Source organism: Peromyscus maniculatus, chromosome 21 (assembly GCF_049852395.1).
Source record: "Peromyscus maniculatus bairdii isolate BWxNUB_F1_BW_parent chromosome 21, HU_Pman_BW_mat_3.1, whole genome shotgun sequence".
In the NCBI taxonomy this organism is placed as follows: domain Eukaryota; kingdom Metazoa; phylum Chordata; class Mammalia; order Rodentia; family Cricetidae; genus Peromyscus; species Peromyscus maniculatus.
This window is the reverse complement of record NC_134872.1, coordinates 38,290,743-38,311,621: the sequence shown is the minus strand read 5'-3', so window position 1 is coordinate 38,311,621 and position 20,879 is coordinate 38,290,743. Positions and strand designations below refer to the sequence as shown.

At 46.9% G+C, this 20,879-nt stretch overlaps 1 protein-coding gene across 4 annotated transcripts in view; it reads right to left on the bottom strand.

Annotated features, from left to right (window-relative positions):
* The window catches only part of Aff3 (ALF transcription elongation factor 3), a 480,967-nt gene that overhangs the window by 65,358 nt on the left and 394,730 nt on the right, over positions 1-20,879 (bottom strand). For 3 of the 4 annotated variants that reach the window (XM_076557428.1, XM_076557430.1, XM_076557431.1), the window contains one exon: positions 16,070-16,110. In XM_076557428.1, coding sequence (XP_076413543.1) covers positions 16,070-16,110 — 41 coding nt within the window. The remainder of the gene's footprint in view (positions 1-16,069; positions 16,111-20,879) is intronic. The other variant, XM_076557429.1, reaches the window with a different exon arrangement.

The window sequence follows — 20,879 nt, the reverse complement described above, 5'->3', positions numbered from 1 at the left end:
GTTCTGGATGGAAACAGTCACTTTAGTAATTTCTTTTACATGACAATATTTACTACTACTGCTACTTCCCACCTTATTAATTACTGTTAGAGTGGTCCCAGGTTGGAGGTAAGGAATTAAGGGTAGAGAAGGAACACAATGCTTGATTCTGCCTTTATCACCAGTCAAGACTAACAGCTGTTAAAGGGGCACTGCTTAGTAGCAACTGTATTACCAAGAGACATCACTACCTGTGATCAGTCCCCCCCACCCCCAATAATCTCCCATTGCTGCAAGGTGGACAGAGGTAGACCATACTCTCCCCTCTTGATGGATGGGAAAAGGCCACTGAGAAATCAAGTCAGCCTGTCAGTATTCAGGCCACACATCAGGCTGTGTTGGATGTGCCCAGATTTGACAGGTTTTTCCTGAAGCCTGTCACCCATGGAGAAGCTGCTTGATCCCACAGGGGTCGGTACCACCAAGGGACAAGTGTGGGCAGATCATAAAAGATGGAGGGCTGACTTTGGTATCTAAGCTGTGACCTGAAGCTTGGGAAGGGGTCCGACCGAGTAGGTTGGAGGGAAGCAGAAGAAGGGAGTGGGGGAAGGAACAGCGTGTGTGTGTGTGTGTGTGTGTGTGTGTGTGTGTGTGTGTGTGTCTGTCTGTCTGTCTGCCTGTCTGTCTGTCTACGTATGAAAGAGTGAACAGTTCTATGGTTGAAATCACAAAATGGGCCTACGACAGAGACAAGGCTTGAAGGGGATCTAGGAAGCCATATTGGCTGAGCCGTTATTACAGATCCACGATATCCAGGGAGCTGTGTGGTCTCCACTGCATCGGAGCTTCACCTCATTTTGTTAGGGCAAGAAAGTTGGCATGGCTAATGGTTGGTCTCCAAAGCAATGATACATGGGTGGGTGAACATTTTCAAAACCTGATGTATATATGAATACGATTTGTCTTTCATTTCCAAGTACTATTGAATAGATATGAGTTCTCCAGCCAGTTGGAAGGGAAAATTCTTCCAAGAAATACAAATCTTAGGAAACAGCTTTGGCTCACATCTTTTTTCCTCATCTAAAGCTGTCTAAGTAAGTGGTTCTCAACCTGTGGGTCACGACTCCTCTGACAAACTACTATGTCTAAAAATATCTTCATTATGATTCATAATAGCAGCACAATTACAGTTACAAGGTAGCAATGGAAGTCTTACAGTTGGGCGTCACCACAATTCAAGGAACTTTGTTCAAGGGTCTTAGCATTAGGAAGGTTGAAAACCATCAGGAATGGAGCGGCCCTTGGCCCTGGGTGTAGCCCTCTGGCATGTGCTGTGTGTGACTCAGGGAGAGCTGAAGTACGCACTGTTTTAAGGGATTGGGTAGGGTGGAGAGGGAATGAGGCCCCAGGCAGCCAGTCCACGGTGTGGCAGGTCTTCCCTGTCCAAGGCCACATGGCCCTTGTTGTGGGATATTTTGATCACACTCTGACGTTCTCGAGACTTGACAAGAAAATTAAACCTTGAATCTGGGGGTGGAGCCAGCTGACTGGAATTGGCCATAGAGAAGCCAGCAATTTGGACAGAGAAGATGCACAGGAAGGAAAGGGTGGGGACTTGAGTTTGGCACGTCTTTTTTTTTTGGGGGGGGGGGTTCTGGGATGAAGGAAGAGACACAGCTCTTGCAGTGTCTCCGGCAAAGTCAAAAGCAAGGTCAGCTAGTTGCTACTCAACCTCACTGAGTGAGCAGGCTTACATCCCAGCCTTTGACTCTCCAGTCTTATCCATAAACAGGACGATAGAGACTTAATTTAAATGTACATATTGTGGCCTGCAGCAGAACCTGGGCCGCAGGACCGGAAGCCTGGCCAGGCCACAGCCTGAGTGGCTGGCGGGGCAGTGACTGTGGGGCTGTGGGGCCACAGACGATAATCAAAATATTAGTAGATTCATGAGCAGCTGCTAGGCTGACAGAAAAACATCGGGCCCCTGCAGACCCTGGCTCCAGTGGGTGCCATCCCTTACTGTGTCCATTAACTTTGGGTGGCAAGTGGCTTAATAGTTGGAAACTTCAGCTCCCATATGTAAGATGAGGATGAAAACACCTGCCCCAGAGGGGTGTCTGGGGATGACATGGGAGGGTGACAGCGAGATACCAGCACAGAGCTTGAGTCAGCCAGCCAGCATGCTATACCAGGAGGACAGAGGTAAGCTAACACCCAGAAGACCATGCGCCTTTGTTAGAGAGGGAGCGTTAACAGCTGCCTTTATGTTCATACGCCTACCACACTGAGGGACGTTCATCCTTCTACAAGTACATTAAGTAGCTGGGACAGTGACTCAAAGAAAGCCCGGCCCTCTTTCGTAGACCCTCTCGGATAACTAACACCTCAATCCGCCATGCTCATGTGGTGCCTACGGCTATTTGCCTTGGCTTCTCTGAGTTCTAGGATTAGGCAAGCTGAATAGGGGTGAGTGTCTCCACTGTAAGACGAAAAGCTGTGACCTCAAGTGGCTCACTGACTCACTGGCTGTGAAGAGAGTGAATACAGCCAAGGAGAGCTGCGTGTGTGTGTGTGTGTGGGGGGGGGGTAGGGTGGGGGCTGCAGGGCCTCAGACTCCCAGCCTGGGCAGGTCTTCAGGAAGCCCTATTTGATTCACCACACCAGGGCCAGCAAGCAGGCTGACCTGGCCTGTGATATACAAGAGGGGCCATGACCTTGGCCTCCACATGCTTGCTTCAACATTTTAGCCGAACCGACGACGGTGAGCCCGGTCACACCAGACAGCATCTCTCAGTATGAGAGGGATAATGATCAGAAAACCCGTACAAAAGGAGACTGGAAAAATCACAGTGGGGAATGGGACAAGGCTGGGAAATCCACTTGAATTTGGCAGCTCCTCAAACCCCAGGGATGCACTTCGCAGGGGTCTGATGCTGCCCATGGAGAGCAGCGATGGGCACTGTGTGTTGCCTGTCACAGGAGGACATGGCGTGGCTGCCAGACGTTGGCCTAGGAACCAGCACGGGGCAGGGAACTGGACAGAGTGAGAAAGGTCAGGCTGCTCCAGCCAGCGGGAGCACATTACCCTTCCCTGGCAGCAGAGCGGTGTAACGACTCCAAATCACAGTCATCAAAGGCCGGTTAGCCGGTGCAAGCGGCCAGCACTAGCCCAAGGCTGCGTCTGTGGAGGAGTTAAAAGAGCAGGTCACTGGGAAGGGAGGACTTCTGGAGAGGGGCAGGCCCCCGAGACTGGAGTTAGCAGCTGGCTGGGCTGCAAGGTCTAACCGGCTGCATGATTCCAAGTTCAGAGAGACGCCTGGCCAAAGGACAGTTCGGGGAGGGAAGAACGGTGACGAAGAAGGAGGCCCTGTCTGCAAGGCTCGTAAAGCCAGAGAAAGAGGACTTTGTGTGTGCACTTGGAGATTTAAAACCGAAAGGAACTGGTGCAACGATTCAAATAAATTCCCATTATAAACAACTAAGTAGTTTGAGTTTAGAACAAAACACAAACACAAGACAATAACCCCAGCCTATCAAATGGCTAAACACACCATGCCACATGTTTCTCTAACTGGCTTCCTGGGGCGCTGACAGGGACAGCGGTGTTCAGAAAAGCCACATGCGCACTAGAGATGCAGAGCTTCTGACGAGCTTCTCTTGTCAAATGTATTATTGGTGGGCGGGGAGACAGCTTAGTTGGTAAAGCACCTGCCATGCAAGTATAAGGATCTTAGTTCAAATCCCCAGCACCCATGTGAAAAGTCAGGTTGTTATCTCAGCTCTGGGGAGGCAGGAGAATCACCTGGGGTCACTGGCAGGCCAGCCTAGACAAATAGGAGAACCCCAGGCCAGTGGATTTTAGCCTCAAAATGTGAGGCAGACAGTTCCTGAGGCTGTTCTCTGGCCTCCACACACATACACACCCTCCTCCCCAATATCATTTCTTACCCTGGGATCTCCTTTGTGTCCTGCTCATTACCAGACTAGGGCCACTCAGAATGATAGCTACATATGCTGGAGTTCAAGGGAGGTGGGAACCTATACGTCACATCTCCACGGGTGGTCAGCTGAAACATTCTAAAATGACTGGCCAGTAATTACCAATGAGTAACACATTTCCTGCAGGACAGAAAGTCTATGAGCAAAGCAGTTTGGGGAGTGTTTCTCTCAAAATATACAGTTGCAAAAAGTCTCTATTTTTTTTTAGTACATAGTCATGACACAGAAATTATGTCAATTATAATACCTTTTTTTAAAAAAAAAAAAAAAAAGAAAGAAAAAAAAAAGCTCTTGTATTGAAACGCTACATGTACCATTGTGGTGGTTTGAAAGAAAATGCCCCCCCCCCCAAGGGAATGGCACTATTAGGAGGTGTGGCCTTGTCGGAGGAAGTGTGTCCCTGGGGGTTGGGGGTGGGGCTTTGAGGTCTCTTTTGCACAAGCCTCCCTCAGTGTGACAGTCAGTCAACTTCCTGTTGTCTGCAAGATGTAGCACTCTCAGATCCAGCCCCACGTCTGCCTGCACACTGCCATGCTCCCCTTCCTGATCATAATGGACTGAACCTCTGAAACGGTAAGCAAGCCACCTCAATGAAATGTTTTCTTTATAAAAGTTGCCATGGCCATGGCGTCTCTTCACAGCAATAAAAACTCTAAGACAACTGTTTTATGTGAATTTAAATAGAAATTAAAAGAGCCATAAACATCAGACACACAGAACACCCACTACCCTTGGTTTAGAAAGGACAACTACACAGGTATTCAAAGGCACAGGACTTGCTGAGCAAGTGACAAAGATTAAGGAAAGAAAAAAAAAACAAACCCTACAGGCCTGTGACTTAAATATCTTGCCTCTGGTAACTTTATCAAAAGCCTGAGAGGACGCATTCGGCAGGAAAGGAACACAGTGTGGGATGACAGTGGGTGAAAATGAGCCAAGTGCAGTGTGGTTCGATGGTCCTGTCATTGAAGGGTGAGGACCTGGCTCCCTCTGGCCCTTTCCAGAGTTTGTAGAACGCAGTGAGGCAGACGAACAAGGGTGTCGCTCGTCTGTGCTCCTCACAATCACCGTGGCTGCAGCAGCAGGGGAGGGGCGGTGAGCTATCCTCAGCTTCGTCCTCACTCCGGAAGGCCAGGGTCATTCCCAACCCTATCTGAGCAGGAAGTGAAGAGTGCTTCAGTGGGAACCCCAGTACCTCAAAGCCATGCGAGGACACTGGTCTCCTGCTCTGTGTATGAGAAGCCGCCTTGAAGTTCTTCTGACTGCAGTTCTTTTCCAGATTTTGCAGTGTGTGTGTGTGTGTGTGTGTGTGTGTGTGTGTGTGTGTGTGTGTGAGAGAGAGAGAGAGAGAGAGAGAGAGAGAGAGAGAGAGAGAGAGAGAGAGAGAGAGAGAGAGGTGGGTGGGTGGAGTGGGGGGGGTAGGGAAATGTCTTGGCACTGGGACCCAAGTCTACACATAAAATCAATTGTTTCATATATACTTTATACAGAGATTCTGAGGTAATGTGAGATGGTGTTTAAGGCAATGCTATACGTGAAACAAGGTTTCACAATAGTGAGTCTTCCATGTGTGGTGTTAGGCTGGTGCTCCAAAAGTTTTGGATTTTGGATCTGAGATGTTTGGATTAGGGATCTTAGCCTGTATCTGCAGACCTATTCATACACACACACACACACACACACACACACACACACACACACACATTTTACTGTGCAAAATACACATCACACATTTTAACCATTTTCCTAACACACTTCAGTGGTATCAAGTGCATGCATGTTGTCGCAGACATCACCCCTGTTATTCTTTTTAAAGAACTCAAAGTTCTTCTAAGTATGCTGCAGCTTAGTAAGCTGGGCTCACGGCAGTTGCGAGCATTAACTAAAGGGTTAAAACTCTTTCGCCCAGAGGACCCTCCTGTTGACTCCTCCCTGGCTAGACATCAGGTGGGAAGTCCACATTACTCCTCAGGCACTCTGAAACCCACCACTCCGTTTTAAAGGGCAATTAGTGGCTTTATACAACTGGCTATTTATTTACTCAGAAGACTGTAACTTCTTCTTCCTTGCCTCTCTTCTGTCGTGTGAAATACATGTTTGGGACCTTTTACGCTGTGTATCATTTACCTGATAGGACTCAATGCTTTCTCTGGAGCCATTTAGTTTTATTGTGGAAATTAGTACCGGGGGGAGGGTGTGAAAGCTGTGCTTTAGACCCTCTAGCCCGTGTGTACCCCCCTTGTTAATGGAGCGTCAACGCAGCTGACTGGGCTAAGTGGCCACCCAAGGGCTGTGAGGGGCAGTTATGTGGCTTCCCTGTAGAAGAGGGGGGGCGAAGGGTCTCTGCTGGTGAGTGTCGATGGATATCACAGGGCCCTATGAAGGACCAGAGAGATTTAGCACATCTGACTCTGTCCAGGGCCCCACACAGGGCTCTACCTGAGAACGGTAGTGTGATTTCGAAATAATAAGGATTATTTGCTCGGCAGTAAGAAAACCAGGCCAGTTCTTTAGTGATTGTCGGGAAGACTTGTCAGCAAATGACCTGGATGAGTCTTCCACATGAAGGAAGTAAGAAGACGACGGCAGTAGACACACAGCTTGCGGCCAGTCCATCAGAGGCATGCGCGGACCTCATCTAGGACCCTGGCCTTGGTGTTTTAGGGGGGAACAGACTAGGTTAGAACATGTTACAACAGAGTGGGCTGTTTGTGGAGACTGGCTGCCACCAGCTCCCCTCGGATGCACAGACGAGCTGTTATGGCTGGTGATGGTTTCCCAACAGACCTGAGTTCTACTCTCCTCTGCTGGGTGTTAAGCCTGCATGGGGCCTTGAGCCACAGAGTGTCCCCTGGTATCTGGGTGACAGGACAGGTACCGCCGAATGCTGTGATGTCATCTCCCCGCAGGAAGAGGGACAATGTACCCGTTCTCTTTATCAGTTCACGCGGTTCGTCCGCAAACCTAGAGGGAGGCCACGGTCATTGCCCTGCTCATTGCAACCAGAAAAGTTTGGACCCAGATGCTGAATGCTTTACCAGGTTCTCCTTCTCCAACTTGCTCCCTGGTGTCTACTAAAGAGGAGAGAGGTCAGGGATGGCTGGGCCAGGAGGCTTTTCCTTCTCATCATGAGAACAGATGTGAGGAGCAGGATGCATGTTCTTGGACGGCTTTGTTTTAAGAGGCGTGCAGGAGCCCTGGAGATGGCTCAGCAGGTAAACACGCTTCCAGGGCAGACCTCACCACTGGGGCTCAGCCCTGGATCCCACTCACTGTGACGTCCATTCACACACCTTTGCTTGGGTATGCCGGGACTCACACACAAACACAAACAAATAAAAACAATTAAAAAGGCACGCGGTTAAGCCAGGATCCCACGACGGTTTGTGTAAAGCACCGTCCACTCTTAAAGACGCGGCTCCCACTCTGAGTAGCTGTGGAGACTGTGTATCTATCCCTCATGCCAGCAGTTCTCGAAGGGGCTCATGGAGCAGGGCCTGGTCAGATAGCTGGTGAAGACTTCTTTGAAAAACAAGGTACTTGAAGAAAGTGCTGCATGGTGAAGGAACGTGATCACGTTCTTGTTCTTCATGCTATATGGAGCTGGCTCCAGCCCCTCCCCCACTTCGGATACAGGGCAAAGCCAGTCAGTACTCTCTGGCCACCCTGCAGCCGAACACTGTCCATGCTGATCCTTCTGCATTCTCTGTTCTGCTCCATTCCTGGTCACAGTCACTAATGCAATTTTCCTTCACGTCACACTTAAAATGCTCATCGGGTCCCCCTTCTGCGCTCTGGAAGTACTCCACTGCTTCCCATGCCCTGCCAAGGTCACTGATTTCCTCGTGGCTTGATGGGGGGCAGGGGCTTTGCTTACTGAGGTGGCTAAGGGCATCGGCTCTGGGGTCAGACAGATTGTTCTGGAACTCTGAGATGCGGGAGAAAGTTGCCTGAGTCTATTAATAGAAAACCAGATGCAGTAGGATTTTAGGGGAAGCAGTTTAGAGTATGAAGGGGAATGGAATCCTATTGACAACAGCCTCTTTTTATAGCCCTCATGTGGAATCCTTTCTTCCTTGCTGAGATGGCTGTGATGAGGACTGAATGAACAGTATCAATGATGCCCTTAGCATGCTGAGACACAACTGTTCCAAGAGGAACACTATGCACACTGTGTACACACGACTGTACTTTCTTTGCTACATTCTAAGCACCCAGGGAGCAGGAACCACAGGTGGTGGATTCTGGTGTCTCCTTCTATAAACACCAGAAGGGTGCCTTTCCCAGGGTATGGGTTCAGAACTGTAAATGCTTATTGAATGACTCGGTAGAGACAAGAAGGGGACATTTTAAGTCTTGTCATGATGCAAAGCACTACAATGAAACGTGTGTGTGTGTGTGTGTGTGTGTGTGTGTGTGTGTGTGAGAGAGAGAGAGAGAGAGAGAGAGAGAGAGAGAGAGAGAGAGAGAGAGAGAGAGAGAGAGAGAGTGAGTATGACCTGGCCTGACCTCCTCCGTTTGGTGGCAGAAACCTACTGATCAAGTTGAGAAGTTTTCTAATCACAGGGTCCTTCCTAACTTACTCCACTCTAACTTAAATGAACTGGGCAGTTTACACCCGAGACTGTCTTGCCTACCCTTGGACTCATTTTTTAAAAGGCTGTTCAGTATTTTTCTCTTGTTCTACCCATGTAATAGCTGTTCATGTTGTTTGACTACAGCAAGCTGAGCCCCTGAACCATGATGAGCTCCTGTGCGTCAACCTCTCCGTTCCGAGGCACTCTGTTGCTGGGATGGAAACCAAACTCAGAAAATTATTTTCTACGTTAAGCCCAGAGTTGCCTCTGCAACCACACACCACTGGCTCGGTTTATTCATCCACTCAATCATTTGTTCATTTATGCATTCATTTATTCATCTAATAATTTCTTCCCTGCTTACCAGGTAATGTTCTAGGGATAAAAAGATGGCGAAGGCAGAAATAAGCTAATGGGTCAAAAGGTGGCTAAGCCTACAGCAGAGGCCTCTGACCGCTTCAAAGCTTGCTTTGTTGCTGTGCGGAGGATGGCAGAACTGCACTGGTTGGACCCAAGTTCTAATCATCGCTGGGCCATTTGCTTTCATGTGGCCCCTGGGTGAGTCACACCACCTGCCCATGGTTCAGTTTACGCTCACCTTTTAAGGTTCCAGGTACCTCTCAGGACTGCTCTGAAGATTATAAAATGATACAGAAAATGGGACAGAGCTTCTACACAGTAATACTCCTTGAAAACCTGTGGTGCACATGGTATCCCAGAGTCTTCACGATGAGGAAGCCCTTGCTCTGGAGAGACTAGAGAACCCGGGCCCCATAGGCACGGTTGCTGGAAACTTGCCCCCTTAACACTGTCAAAGCTGTGAGTTTCAAACGGCCTTATAAGTGCCCCCATCTCCTTTGTGATGCTTAGAGATCAGCTGAGCCAGCAAGACAGCTCCGCAGGTAAAGGTGTTTGCCACGGAGCCCGATGACCAGAGCTCATTCTTCAGGACTTACAAGCGGGAAGGAGAGAATCCACTTCCTCAAATTGCCCTCTGACCTCTATAGGCACCCAGTAGCATGAGTGTCACCCACAATAAATAAGTAAGTGTAAAAATGTTCTTCAAAGAAGGGATCCCTTAGCAGCAGAGCACAACAGCTGTGGCTCCCCTCTTACATTGCCAGAGACCGAACAGAACCGGACCTGGAGTATACTAGCGAGCTGGTGGCCCTCTCCCACACACTGAGTCCCCTTAGCTCAGCTGAAGCCGGCCCCCTTGACTAGGGGGCAGCAAGAGGAAGCCGGAGCAGAAGCTCCTGCCAGCCAGCCAGTGCCTGCCCTTCCCGAGAGTCCCTCAGAACAGGGACCTGATTCTGGACACAGATCCTTTCACATGCCACTCTCTAGGTGGAGGTGAAGCTCCCTTAACTGTAGGCTGTCGGTCATTTCCTTCACTCCTTTGATTCTTCCCCACGGAAACTCCATGCATGAAATCTATCTAAGAAAGGGAAAGACGGGAAGCAGCAAGGACATGCGCAGGACCAGGGCCTCCTTCCTCGCAAACCCAACACCCCGCCTCGGGCTGGGCTGCCAAAGCTCTGAGCAGAAGCACTTCTCAAGGAGTGCGCTTCAATCCTAGCACCGCCCCCCACCGAGCATGCCGCATGTGCTCAGTGAGGATCCGAGGAATAAATGAATAAATCCATGGCAGCTCTTTGGACTTCTGTATAAATGGATCTTGGACCTGAGAATCTGCCAGATGGGCAGACAGGTTATAGTCTGGTGATGTGCCTCCAAAGCCATAAAAACGTAGCCATGGCTGGAGTTGCATGCTGGCATTTTAGAAAATGATTATATGCACAATTTAAGCACATGGCCATTCCTGCCCCCCCAAGTGCCATTGCTTCAACGGCTGCATTGATATTGGCTTTCTCGATCCTTCCCCTTCCATTTTTTTTTTTTGAGTCAAGCAAATTTTTTTTCTCAGCCCCTCACATTTCTAACAGAGTGGTGATTTATTCATACAAAATTATGCTCCATTTTTATAAAACCCAAGTTGCTGCAAATGATGCCCGAGGTTCCACGGAAAATATTAATTCCTGATCTGCTGCTATAAAGCATGCCTGCTCTCCATGCAGAGGCTCACTCTGTCGCCCCAAGACAGATGGAAGCAGTCGAGGGCTATGATTAACTTCTTAGTCCCGGCCATTTCCTCATGCTTCTCTGGCCGTGGACTTCCAGATTGACCTCCACCTTCTCTGCAAATGAACAGTTGCTCGGACTGATAAATCACACGAATCCCTCTTCTGATCAGAGCTGTCTGCTATTTACTACTTACAGAGAGAAGTTAATCATATTCAGGGCTCTTCATACGCGGCACGCACATCCTTCCTTCCTAACAGCCCTTTGCATAGTCTCCATGTTACTGAGGTTTGCAGCGTAGGGTCTGTAGGCTTTATAAAGGAACTGAGTGTCCGTCTGTCTGTCTCTCTTTCCTTCACCTGTCCCCCTAGCCAACAAGTGCAACGACCCACAAAGGAGAAGAAACACATGAGAGTATACGGACAGCGTGCCCGTGCAAACTATTATCTGATGCCTGGCTTATCTATCTCCTCAGGGATTTTGCCATCTCTTCCTGCCCTGGTTGTCTGTTGTTTTCATCATTTGGGGACACCAGTGGGGCCTCACACTTCTAAAAAATATAAAACAAAAACCTACAGTCAGGTGCAGAAAAGAACAGAACCCATACCAGCCCATCTCCCTACAACATATCCTGTCATCTTGGGGTGAGGGCCAGGTGAGCTGAGCTGGAGTCTACCTTCTCACACTGCCCGGTGGTGTTCTCTTCTGTGACTATTTGGACTGAACTATAAACAAAGTCCATTGCTAGGGTCAATATCTGATGTGGTTTTTTAAAGTTAGGCAACGGCTGTATTATACCTTTAATTTTCCAAGACTGTTTAGTGATTACGAGACTCTCCCAACTGTAGAGCATATGGCCTGGGTCTTAGGCTCCGGTATGTCAGTGCACAGCAGACTGACTACAGGTAATAACAGACTGTGCATCTGGAAAAGCTAGGAAGGGCCAGTGAGATGGCTCAGTGGGCAAAGGTACTAAGCCTGATGGCCTGAGTTTGATCTCTGAGGCTTACATGGAAGGAGGGGACTGATTCTCACGAGCTGTCCTCTGATCTCCATACACAAGCATGCATGCATGCGCATGTACACACACACAAAAAAAAAATGTAAAGAAAAAAATTTTAAAAAAGCTACAATAAAGGGCACTGAATGTTTTCAATGAAGAAATGATGTTCGAAGAGACAGATGCTTTAAAAATTTTGAAAAGTTATTTATTTTACCTTTTGTGTATGAATGCCTTGCCTGCATGCATGTATGTGCACCAAGTGCGTGTCTCTTGGATTCCCTGGAACGGGGGTTACAGAGGGTTGTAAGCCACCATAGATGTGCTGGGAATCAAAGCCACGTCCTTCGCAAAAACAACAAATGCTCTTAACTACTTATTTATCTATCCAGCCCCCAAGATGTTTTTAATTTAACTAAAATATCACACAAAGTGCTTATGTATCAACATATCATGCCTATGAATACGTAGATTTTAAAATGTATAGTTAAAAAAGAAAAACTTCATTTTAAAAAGCTTAGTCTCAGCCAGGCGTTGGTGGCGCACGCCTTTAATCCCAGCACTCGGGAGGCAGAGCCAGACGGATCTCTGTGAGTTCGAGGCCAGCCTGGGCTACAGAGTGAGTTCCAGGAAAGGCGCAAAGCTACACAGAGAAACCCTATCTCGAAAAACCAAAAAAAAAGAAAAAAAAAAAAAAAAAAAAAAAAGCTTAGTCTATACTATTAAATATTGGATTTAGGCCTCGTTAGTGGATAGGATGCCTCTTCAGAAAACAGATGAAGTAACTTTTGAGGCATGAAAGGATGGAAAAGGAAAACCTTCAGAAAGGACCTGGATATCAACACAAGCACTACTACCCAAGAGGCATGGGAACACAGCCCGGCCTCAGGAAGGACCAGGAAGCTCTCGCCTTTCCTTTCCCGGGTTGGGTCAGGTGAGAAAGCATGGAGGCAGGCTTCCTTCCTTCCGGCAGGCTTCCTTCCGGCCGACCTTACAATGCAAATCCAGACCATCCCCGAAGCTGGTCAGCAGCCTGCTTCTTCATCATCACTGTGGTGATGCCACCCATGGCAAACACCAGTGTAGTCCTGGGCTATTCGGAGTTGAGGGCAAATGGCTGAGTCTGCCCATCTCTAGAATTAAAGAACTTGTAACACAGGCTAGGTCTGAAAAACGGCTTTTTCTTTTGGATAAAAAAAAATGGAAGTGCTGTGTAACTGTTATGGAATTTTATAGGATGAACTGATAATAGGCTAAAACCAAACATAGTTTAGGGAGTCAGAACGGTGTCTACGACAGACTGGGGTGGTTTACACTGTCAACCTGACAGGACATAGAATCACTCAGGAGACGAGCCTCGAGGCACGCCTTGAGGGGCTGCTGAACTTAGGTCAACAGAGGTGTCTTCACACACGTCAACTGTGGGCAGCACAATTCCACAGGCTGCGGTCCCAGACCAAATAGAAAGGAGAGAGTGAACGATGTCATCGCTCCCTGCTTCCTGACTGGGGATACGGTGTGACTGGCTGTCCCAAGATACTGCCATGATGGCTTTCTTCGGGTGATGCTAAGGAACTACGAGCCCAAATAAAAACCCTTTCCTTTTTTTTTGAGTGTAGTTTTGGTGCCTGTCTTGGATCTCGCACTGTAGCCCAGGCTGGCCTCAAACTCACAGAGATCTGCCTGCCTCTGCCTCCCAAGTGCTGGGATTAAAGGCGTGCGCCACCGCTGCCCAGCTAAAAACCCCATTCCTTAAACTGCCTTTATCAGTAGTTTGTTATAGCAACAAGTAATTAACAGATTTTTCCATGCTCTAAGTAGCTACCTTGAGTAGGCCATGGTCTGGTATGATCAGTTCCCTTCCAAATCTGTAGTTATTGTGACAGAATATTAAGCAAGACATACAATGATGTGGACCCAAAGCACAATGATTTTTTTTTCTAAAAACATTGGTTTGGATTATTCAAAATACTAAGTCATATGATAGAAAAAGACACCTGCCATGTGACCAATTACTATTCTCTAATTAAAAAAAAAAAAAAACTAGAAAATAATGAATCCAAAGAATTCAGTAGGTGTTTTTAAGTCCCATTTTTGAAGAAGAGTTTTCATAATTTATTTTTTTCTTAATAAAACAAAACCAAACAAAAACAAAACAGGGTCTCACTATGTAGTCCTGGCTGGCCTGGAACACAGTAAGAGCTGGATGTGGTGGCACACACCTTTCATCCCAGCACTTGCAAGGCAGAGGCAGGTAGATCTCTGAGTTCAAGGCCAGCCTAGTCTACACAGCAGGATCCAGGCCAGCCAGGGCTACACAGTGAACCGTTTCTAAGTGATTTCAAATGCTCCCAAGTATGCCCCAGGTAATGAAAACAGAATGTGTTCAGAAAAGGAGGAAGAGGCAAAATTCTCGATGAGCCAGACAAGCCAACCACAAGATCTCAGTGTGCCCAAGGCACCCTTATCTTGACTTACTCATACCTGTGGCCATGTGCCTAAGGATAGCTACCAACAGAACCCAACACAGACTCCTAAACTCACTTATAATATTTTTTTAATTGCAACTCAGTTATTTGTTTCTTGAACACAAATTTTGTCATAATGCTGTGTCACCATGTCAAAAGGCTGGCCACACCCACAGGCTTCTAATATGATTCTCAAGTGGCTCAGCCTTAAATGACCAAACACAGATGTCGAGAAATATGGAGACGGTATCTTCCCACAACTGCATCCTCAGAGCAGTGCATTAACCTCAGCCATCACCAGGAAGTAAGCCTAGTTCCTCTAATTTCGAGTAAAAACCTTCTGGATTGAATAGGGGGTGTCCCCACTCCACTGGGGAATAGAGGGCAGGGGACAGTGGGGACCCCTGCTTCTGGGCAGGGGTTTTTAGGGAGAAAGTAAGCAAGAGGTAAAAGGGCTCCTCGTCAAGATCTGCTCACACTGGCTTCCCGGGGCTAAGTCATTCGAGAAGAACCCTTTGAATCTGTCAACTAGTTTCTGACGCACTCTATAGGATTTCTAAAGGGGATGCCCATTTTCTTAAAGGACGGTTTGGTTCATTCTGACAAAGGCTGTCATGATGAAAATGCTTCTCATTGTATATATAGTTTTATCAAATATATATTTTCATATTAGGAACTCTGTCCATCCAAAATATAAATCAGTGGTTTGTAGTATATCAACAGGGTTGTAGAAACATTGATATAATATCACAAGGTTTTCACTGTCCCCTCTCCCCGCAAAAGGAAATAGTGCATGTATTAGTAAAGGTCGGTTTATGAATCTAGGTTTCCCTTTGCTTTTCAGAGCATTTGCTTGAAAGACTCTTATTTCCAAAGAGAAGACAAAAAGAAGAAAGAAATATGTTTTGGAGGAGCTTGGTTATGTCACTTAGGGAGTCGGGGTCCTGATCAAAAGGCCCAGAAGCAGCACCCCTGTAGGCTTCTGAACCTCCCAGGAGCAGCTCTAGATCATGAGGCAACTGCTGTCAGAGCGCGCACACTTGGGTGGCTGTCACCGGGGGAAAGCCCTTCAACTGAAATAAATATACTTAGGTGCAAGCCACCTCAGAGAAAATGCTTTTCACCCCTGTGCTCCAGATAATTCCCCTAGGCGGGAGCTCTACCTGGGAGGAGTGCTGGACTTTCCTGCTCTAGTCAGTAACTGGTCATTCTAAACAGAAAGGAAGTCGGAGGGGAGGGAGGGAGGGAGGGGCGAAGGCTGCCGAGACAAGACTGAGGTGTGTGCCAGTCAACGGAGGGGCGTCACCCACTGTGTCTGACACTGTCAGTTTCTGAGGGGTGATGTGGAGAGATGTAGGGACTTCATCTTTGCATCACGAACACGCACGCACGCACGTCTTGGTCTATTTTAGAAAACATTTGGTACTCCCCAACCTTTCAGAAAAAGCAGGGTGCAACTTCCAGTTCTGTAATACAAGGCAGGAGAAACCAGCCAAGACAGAAGAAGTCAGGCGGGAGACCGTGAGTAGGCTGGCTTATAGGCATACAACTCGAGAGAAAATCTTATCAAAAGACAGAGTCCTCTGGGTGAAAAGATATGGAAAGAGTGAAGAAAACACCTCAAAATAAATGAAGTACTTATTGCTGAAAAATGAGCTTGGCTCTCACCCAATTCCAAAGTTCAGAATTTACTGGCCCACCCGGGCCTCCCCCCCTAAGTTTCTTGTCTCTCGTTTCATGACACAACAAGGGATTCTTCATACTTTATGTGAAATACAACAAGGCGATTTCTGCAGTAATAAACTCCATGCACGCATGACAAATCCAAGCATGCAGGATGTTTAACATCCCAGTTCTCAGATTCTTTAGGGACAAAATCCGATTATGAATTATATGCCACAATAAATAGGGCTCAATGTTTCATAAAGCAATTTATAGTTCATAAAAATGACAAAATGTACCTGTCAGATAGAGTGCGGAGAGCTGTTCTCTGGGCTGCCTGCTGGAAGAAAGGACAGAGATGTTTATTTAATATTCTGACTTTTAAATTAGGCGCTCAATCAACACTTTAAAAAAAAAACCTGTGTCACACACATTTTTTGTCAAGTAACCAAAATCTGAACCGTTGGCAACATAGTAGAAAGCCCTGCTGCAGTCATGAAAGGAAGGTTCTTGGTGAAGGGGTGCTGCAACTAGGCATACTTGCCAATAGGGGGCGAGAGTGAGGGAGGTGCTAGCAGTCTTTCCTGGCCATGGAAACACAGCAAAGACCTGAGCTACTTTTTGTTTCCTACCACCTGAAATTATTTTTCCATTGCTTTATTCTCATTTCCTGTTAAGAAAAACAAACAAACAAAACCAAACTTCTTTGCCAATGAAGGTGTAAATCTGTGTTGGTGTGTGTCTGTATGTTGTGTGTCTGCTGACTGTACCTATGTGAGCACAGCTGGGCATACCTATGGATGCATGTCTAGAGTCTAGCGGAGGGCACTGGTGCCTTCCTCTAATGCTCTGTCTTATCCCCTTGAGTCACGGTTTCTCGGGGAACCCAAAGCCCCCCGTTTCAGGTAGGCTGGCTGGCCAGCACATTCCCAGGATCCATTTGTTTTCCCCCCACTGCAATGTTGTAAGCATATGTGGCCATGCTCGGCTTTTTGTATCTTTTTTTACATTGGTGTCAGAGGTCTGAATTCAGGTCCGCAAGCTTGCACAGCATGTACGATTTACCATGGAGCCACCTTGCTAGCCACTGAAGATACCATTTTTGGCTTTTTAAAAAATTGTTTTATTTTAGATTTACTAAATGTCTCCACATTTGGAAACTGGATTGCTATCTGGGCAATAACACCATATTATGAGATCACTGGTATTTTTAGGCACAATAATGATGTTGTGACAATGGTTTTGTTTTGTTTTGTTTGTTTGTTTGTTTTTAAATGCTTTTTGGTGACCCAGGGAGATGGCTTATTTAGTGGAGGACTTGCTGTGCAAGCATAAGCATTAGTGTTGGGATCCCTAGAGCCCTTGTGAAAACATGCATACATGTGCCTCTTAACCCTAGCTCTGCCGAGGCAGAGGTTGAGTGTATTCCTAGAGATACTCCTTGGCTAGTCTAGCCCAACCGATGAGCTCCAGGCTCAGTGAGAGACCCTGTCTCAAAAGAAAACAAGGAAAAAAAAAAAAAAGCATTCAAGACTGAAATGTAGCAAGCATGCTGACTAGTCACTGATGTCCTGTAAGCAGTCTTATCTCACATGCAGTTCCTCCTGCTGGTGACACTCTGCCCACTTTCAAACGGACCCTCGAGCGGAATGGGCTGCCACCAAGACCTGCAGTTGACATCTCTGCTTAAAGAGGCTCTGTGACTGCCTGTGGTTAATATGACTTATCCTGCCTGGGCTCCCTACAGACTCTCCCTTGGTTCTGACTCCAAGACAGCGTCTCTCAACTCTGCAGACTCTTTGAGGCCCTTCTTAGCCACTTTGGTCTATTTTTTACATTAGTGTGAGGTATTATAATGTGTGATCTGAGAGTCAATATTAGTGATTGAGACCGGAATAAAGGAACTTGAGATTGCCAATAGCTACCTATCAATCGAAATGAGGAGCAAATTGCAGCCAATGAGACTGCTTGCTGTATTCTGTAAATTTCTGGTTACCCAGTAAGTACCCAATAAGCGATGAGCAAGAACGAAAAATAACATGGAGAGTGACTGAAGAGGACACCTGGCCTTCACATGTAGGAGCATCTGCACACATATGTGTACACCCTCACAAGGACCATGAGGGACAGGACTAAAGAGCCAGTCTGAACTTAAAGTCAATTGACTCTCTTCTCTCTTTGCCTCCAAAGATCCTTCCTACTGACTTCTAGGACGGGTACAGCAAGTGTTCATGAGTAGCTGGTTGGAAAATGATTTATAGAGCAAAGGAAGACACACAAAAAGCAAGAAATGGCTGTGCACCCACCGAGGTGCCTGTGAATCAGGGTGTCCAACACAGTGGCACCTGCTAATGACCTTGCAGGATTACACTGGCCAGTTCTATGAGGGTTCTATGCTAAACTGGGTGGGAAGCCTGGGACAAGAGTGGCTTTCCCTGTAGCAAACCCACACGATGCTGGCTTCGAGACCAGGCACTCATTCATCAATGTCTTCTGTCATTCTTCACTCCTCCAGTCTGTCACTGTGACGAATGTCACCACACAGGCAACACTCTGGGACTCAGCACAACTGCTCCAAGTACTATTTATTTTTTTAAATGCTTGATTTTTGACCACACTTTTCATTATAATTATTTAATTTATGAAATACTTTACACAGCACAATCACCACTCATTAAGAAAGGCAATGAGAATTACTGAACATTTAAAATCACTCTCAGAAAAAAAAAACAAAACCAAACTATGGTATTAAAGCAAAAGTCATATACCTAGGCAAGGAGCGGTGATTGAGAGATTTTTGCGCCTACTCTCCTAACAAAACAAAACCCTTCAGTTTTTGCACACTGTCTTAATTTATAGCTGGAAAATAGTAGAAGGAATAAACATTGGGATTAAACAGTCAAGAAAAAAATTACTTAGGTGACTCATGATTGAAATCGGAAAAACTAGTCGTAAACTAGATGAACTGCCCAATTCCATTCCTTCAAGGGTTGTATCGCAGTGACCACATTTTCCTTCCTTAATCTCTCATCAGCTTTTCCTTGTCGCTCTCCTTTGATTCAGTTTCAGCTCAGTCACTTGAGAGGGTTAAGAGAATGCTTCACTGGTCTTTCCTGAGTGCATTATTCATTCATGAATGACTCTGAAGCTCTATAAGACAAAACAAGTTTCCTGCCAGAAATAGTCATTTTCCAAGCTCCCCTCAAGAGATGACATCTTTTCTCTGTCTTCATTTTAACAAGGTGGGTGCTTGGAAACATAATCAGCAGATATTCTGGTTCCAATGTATGCTAAATGAATTACAAGTCACAATCTGTTATTGAAAGGAAATCAAAGAGGAAATTAAATGCCCTTTTGTAATTGGGTCCAGCATAGGGCAAGTCCACAGACACTGGGGTGGGAAGTAAAACAAAATGAAGGAAGAGGCTGAAATTCAGGGGCGGCCCAGAGCCATCCAATTTCATGATATAAATAGAATTTATGCCTGGATAGACAGATAAGTCTAATTTGAACTACCTACTATGTGTAGGCCCTGGGTCTGGCATTGGTGACCAGAAAAACGGATTAAGGTCTTCATCGTGTATCTCTTTGAGTCGGGAGGTGGAGCAGACAACAAAGGTCCCCAGGCACACAGCAATGCCCCCAGCTGAGGAGGACAGGATGCTATGAACCCGAGCAGTGAAATGACAAACGGTCACAGAAAGCTCAGTAAGTGTGGAATAGCAAGGCCTGGAGGAAAAAGCAGAGTGTTGAGTCCAGAGACGACATGGGGGAGGGGGAGGAGGAAGGGCTAGCTGCGGAGGAAACAGCCTGAGCGTAAAAGCTGCATCAGGCTTAGATCCTGGCTCAGGTGAGAAACTGTACAAGGTCACTGTGGTACAGCTCAGCAGGGCAGTGGGACCATGGCAGAGTAAGATGAGGCCAATGTCAAGGGCTACAGAGGTCAAGTGTAGGCTTGTGGATGTACAGGACAACAGGAGGTCATTAAAAGTTTACCCAGTAGACAGAAGCTGGACAAAGCATGCTTGGACATTCTGTGTAACTTCCTGTGAATCTATAATAATAAAGTAACAGAAGGATTGGTGATACAGTGTAGATTTTCAAATGTCACTCTGGATTCTGTTCTGTGTAGCAATTTAGTTTGGATAAGAGAGGACTACATGTGAAGTTATTATAAAGTAATACGAAGTTAACAGTGATCAGGCAAGAGGGGCATGTGACCACGTTGAAGATGGAGACAGCGTTGCTACACTCTGCAGTTCTAACAGAGGGAACTGTCTCTTGTAGGATACGGCAGCTCAGGTCAGGGATGGCACTGGCACCAGATTTCATGACTGAGCACCTGGCATGGATGGGGACCACCGGTGGAGATGTGGGGCTTGGAGTGGAGGAGTGTGGGTAAAAGCGGCGTAAGTCTTGTGCTGAAGTCCAGCGTGTGTTGGATGTTTACGGACAGATGGTGGGTGACAGCAGGAAATAGTAGACAGAAGTTGTTAAACACAAACCAAACAAAGGCACCAATGATAGGGTGGCAGTGGCAGTCAGTGTAAGCGTGAGGACCTATGTTTGAGCCCCAGAGACGGAGGAGGAGGATGAGGAGGAGGAGAAGAAGGAGGAGGAGGTGGAGGAGGAGGTGGAGGAGGAGAAGGAGGAGGAGAAGGAGGAGGAGGAGGGTGGTAGTGGCATGCATCGATAATCCCAGCCTGGGAAGGGTGGGAGGCAGATCCCTGAGACTTACTATTCAACCAGCCTGTCCTAATATGCAAGTTTCAGGTAAAGTGAGAAACGATTAAAACAAAACAACAACAACAAAAGAAAAAAACTAAATAAATAAAAAAATCAAGGTGAATGAAACCTGAGGTGGATTTCTGGCCTCCTCACACATATACATACACACAGACAAATGAATATGCATGCCCACCCCTTTCTGTAAAATACCCACTTGACACATAAGGCTTAAAGTTCTGGCTCAACACTTGGCTACTGTTACCCCTCTTGGTGTTTTTCTCAGTAAGCTGAATCAGTACTGTTCACTCCTAGGTTCCCAGAAATGCTGGCTAGGAAGCCTTCTGTTCAGTCGGCTTTCTCCTCACCTCTGGGGCCAGGCAG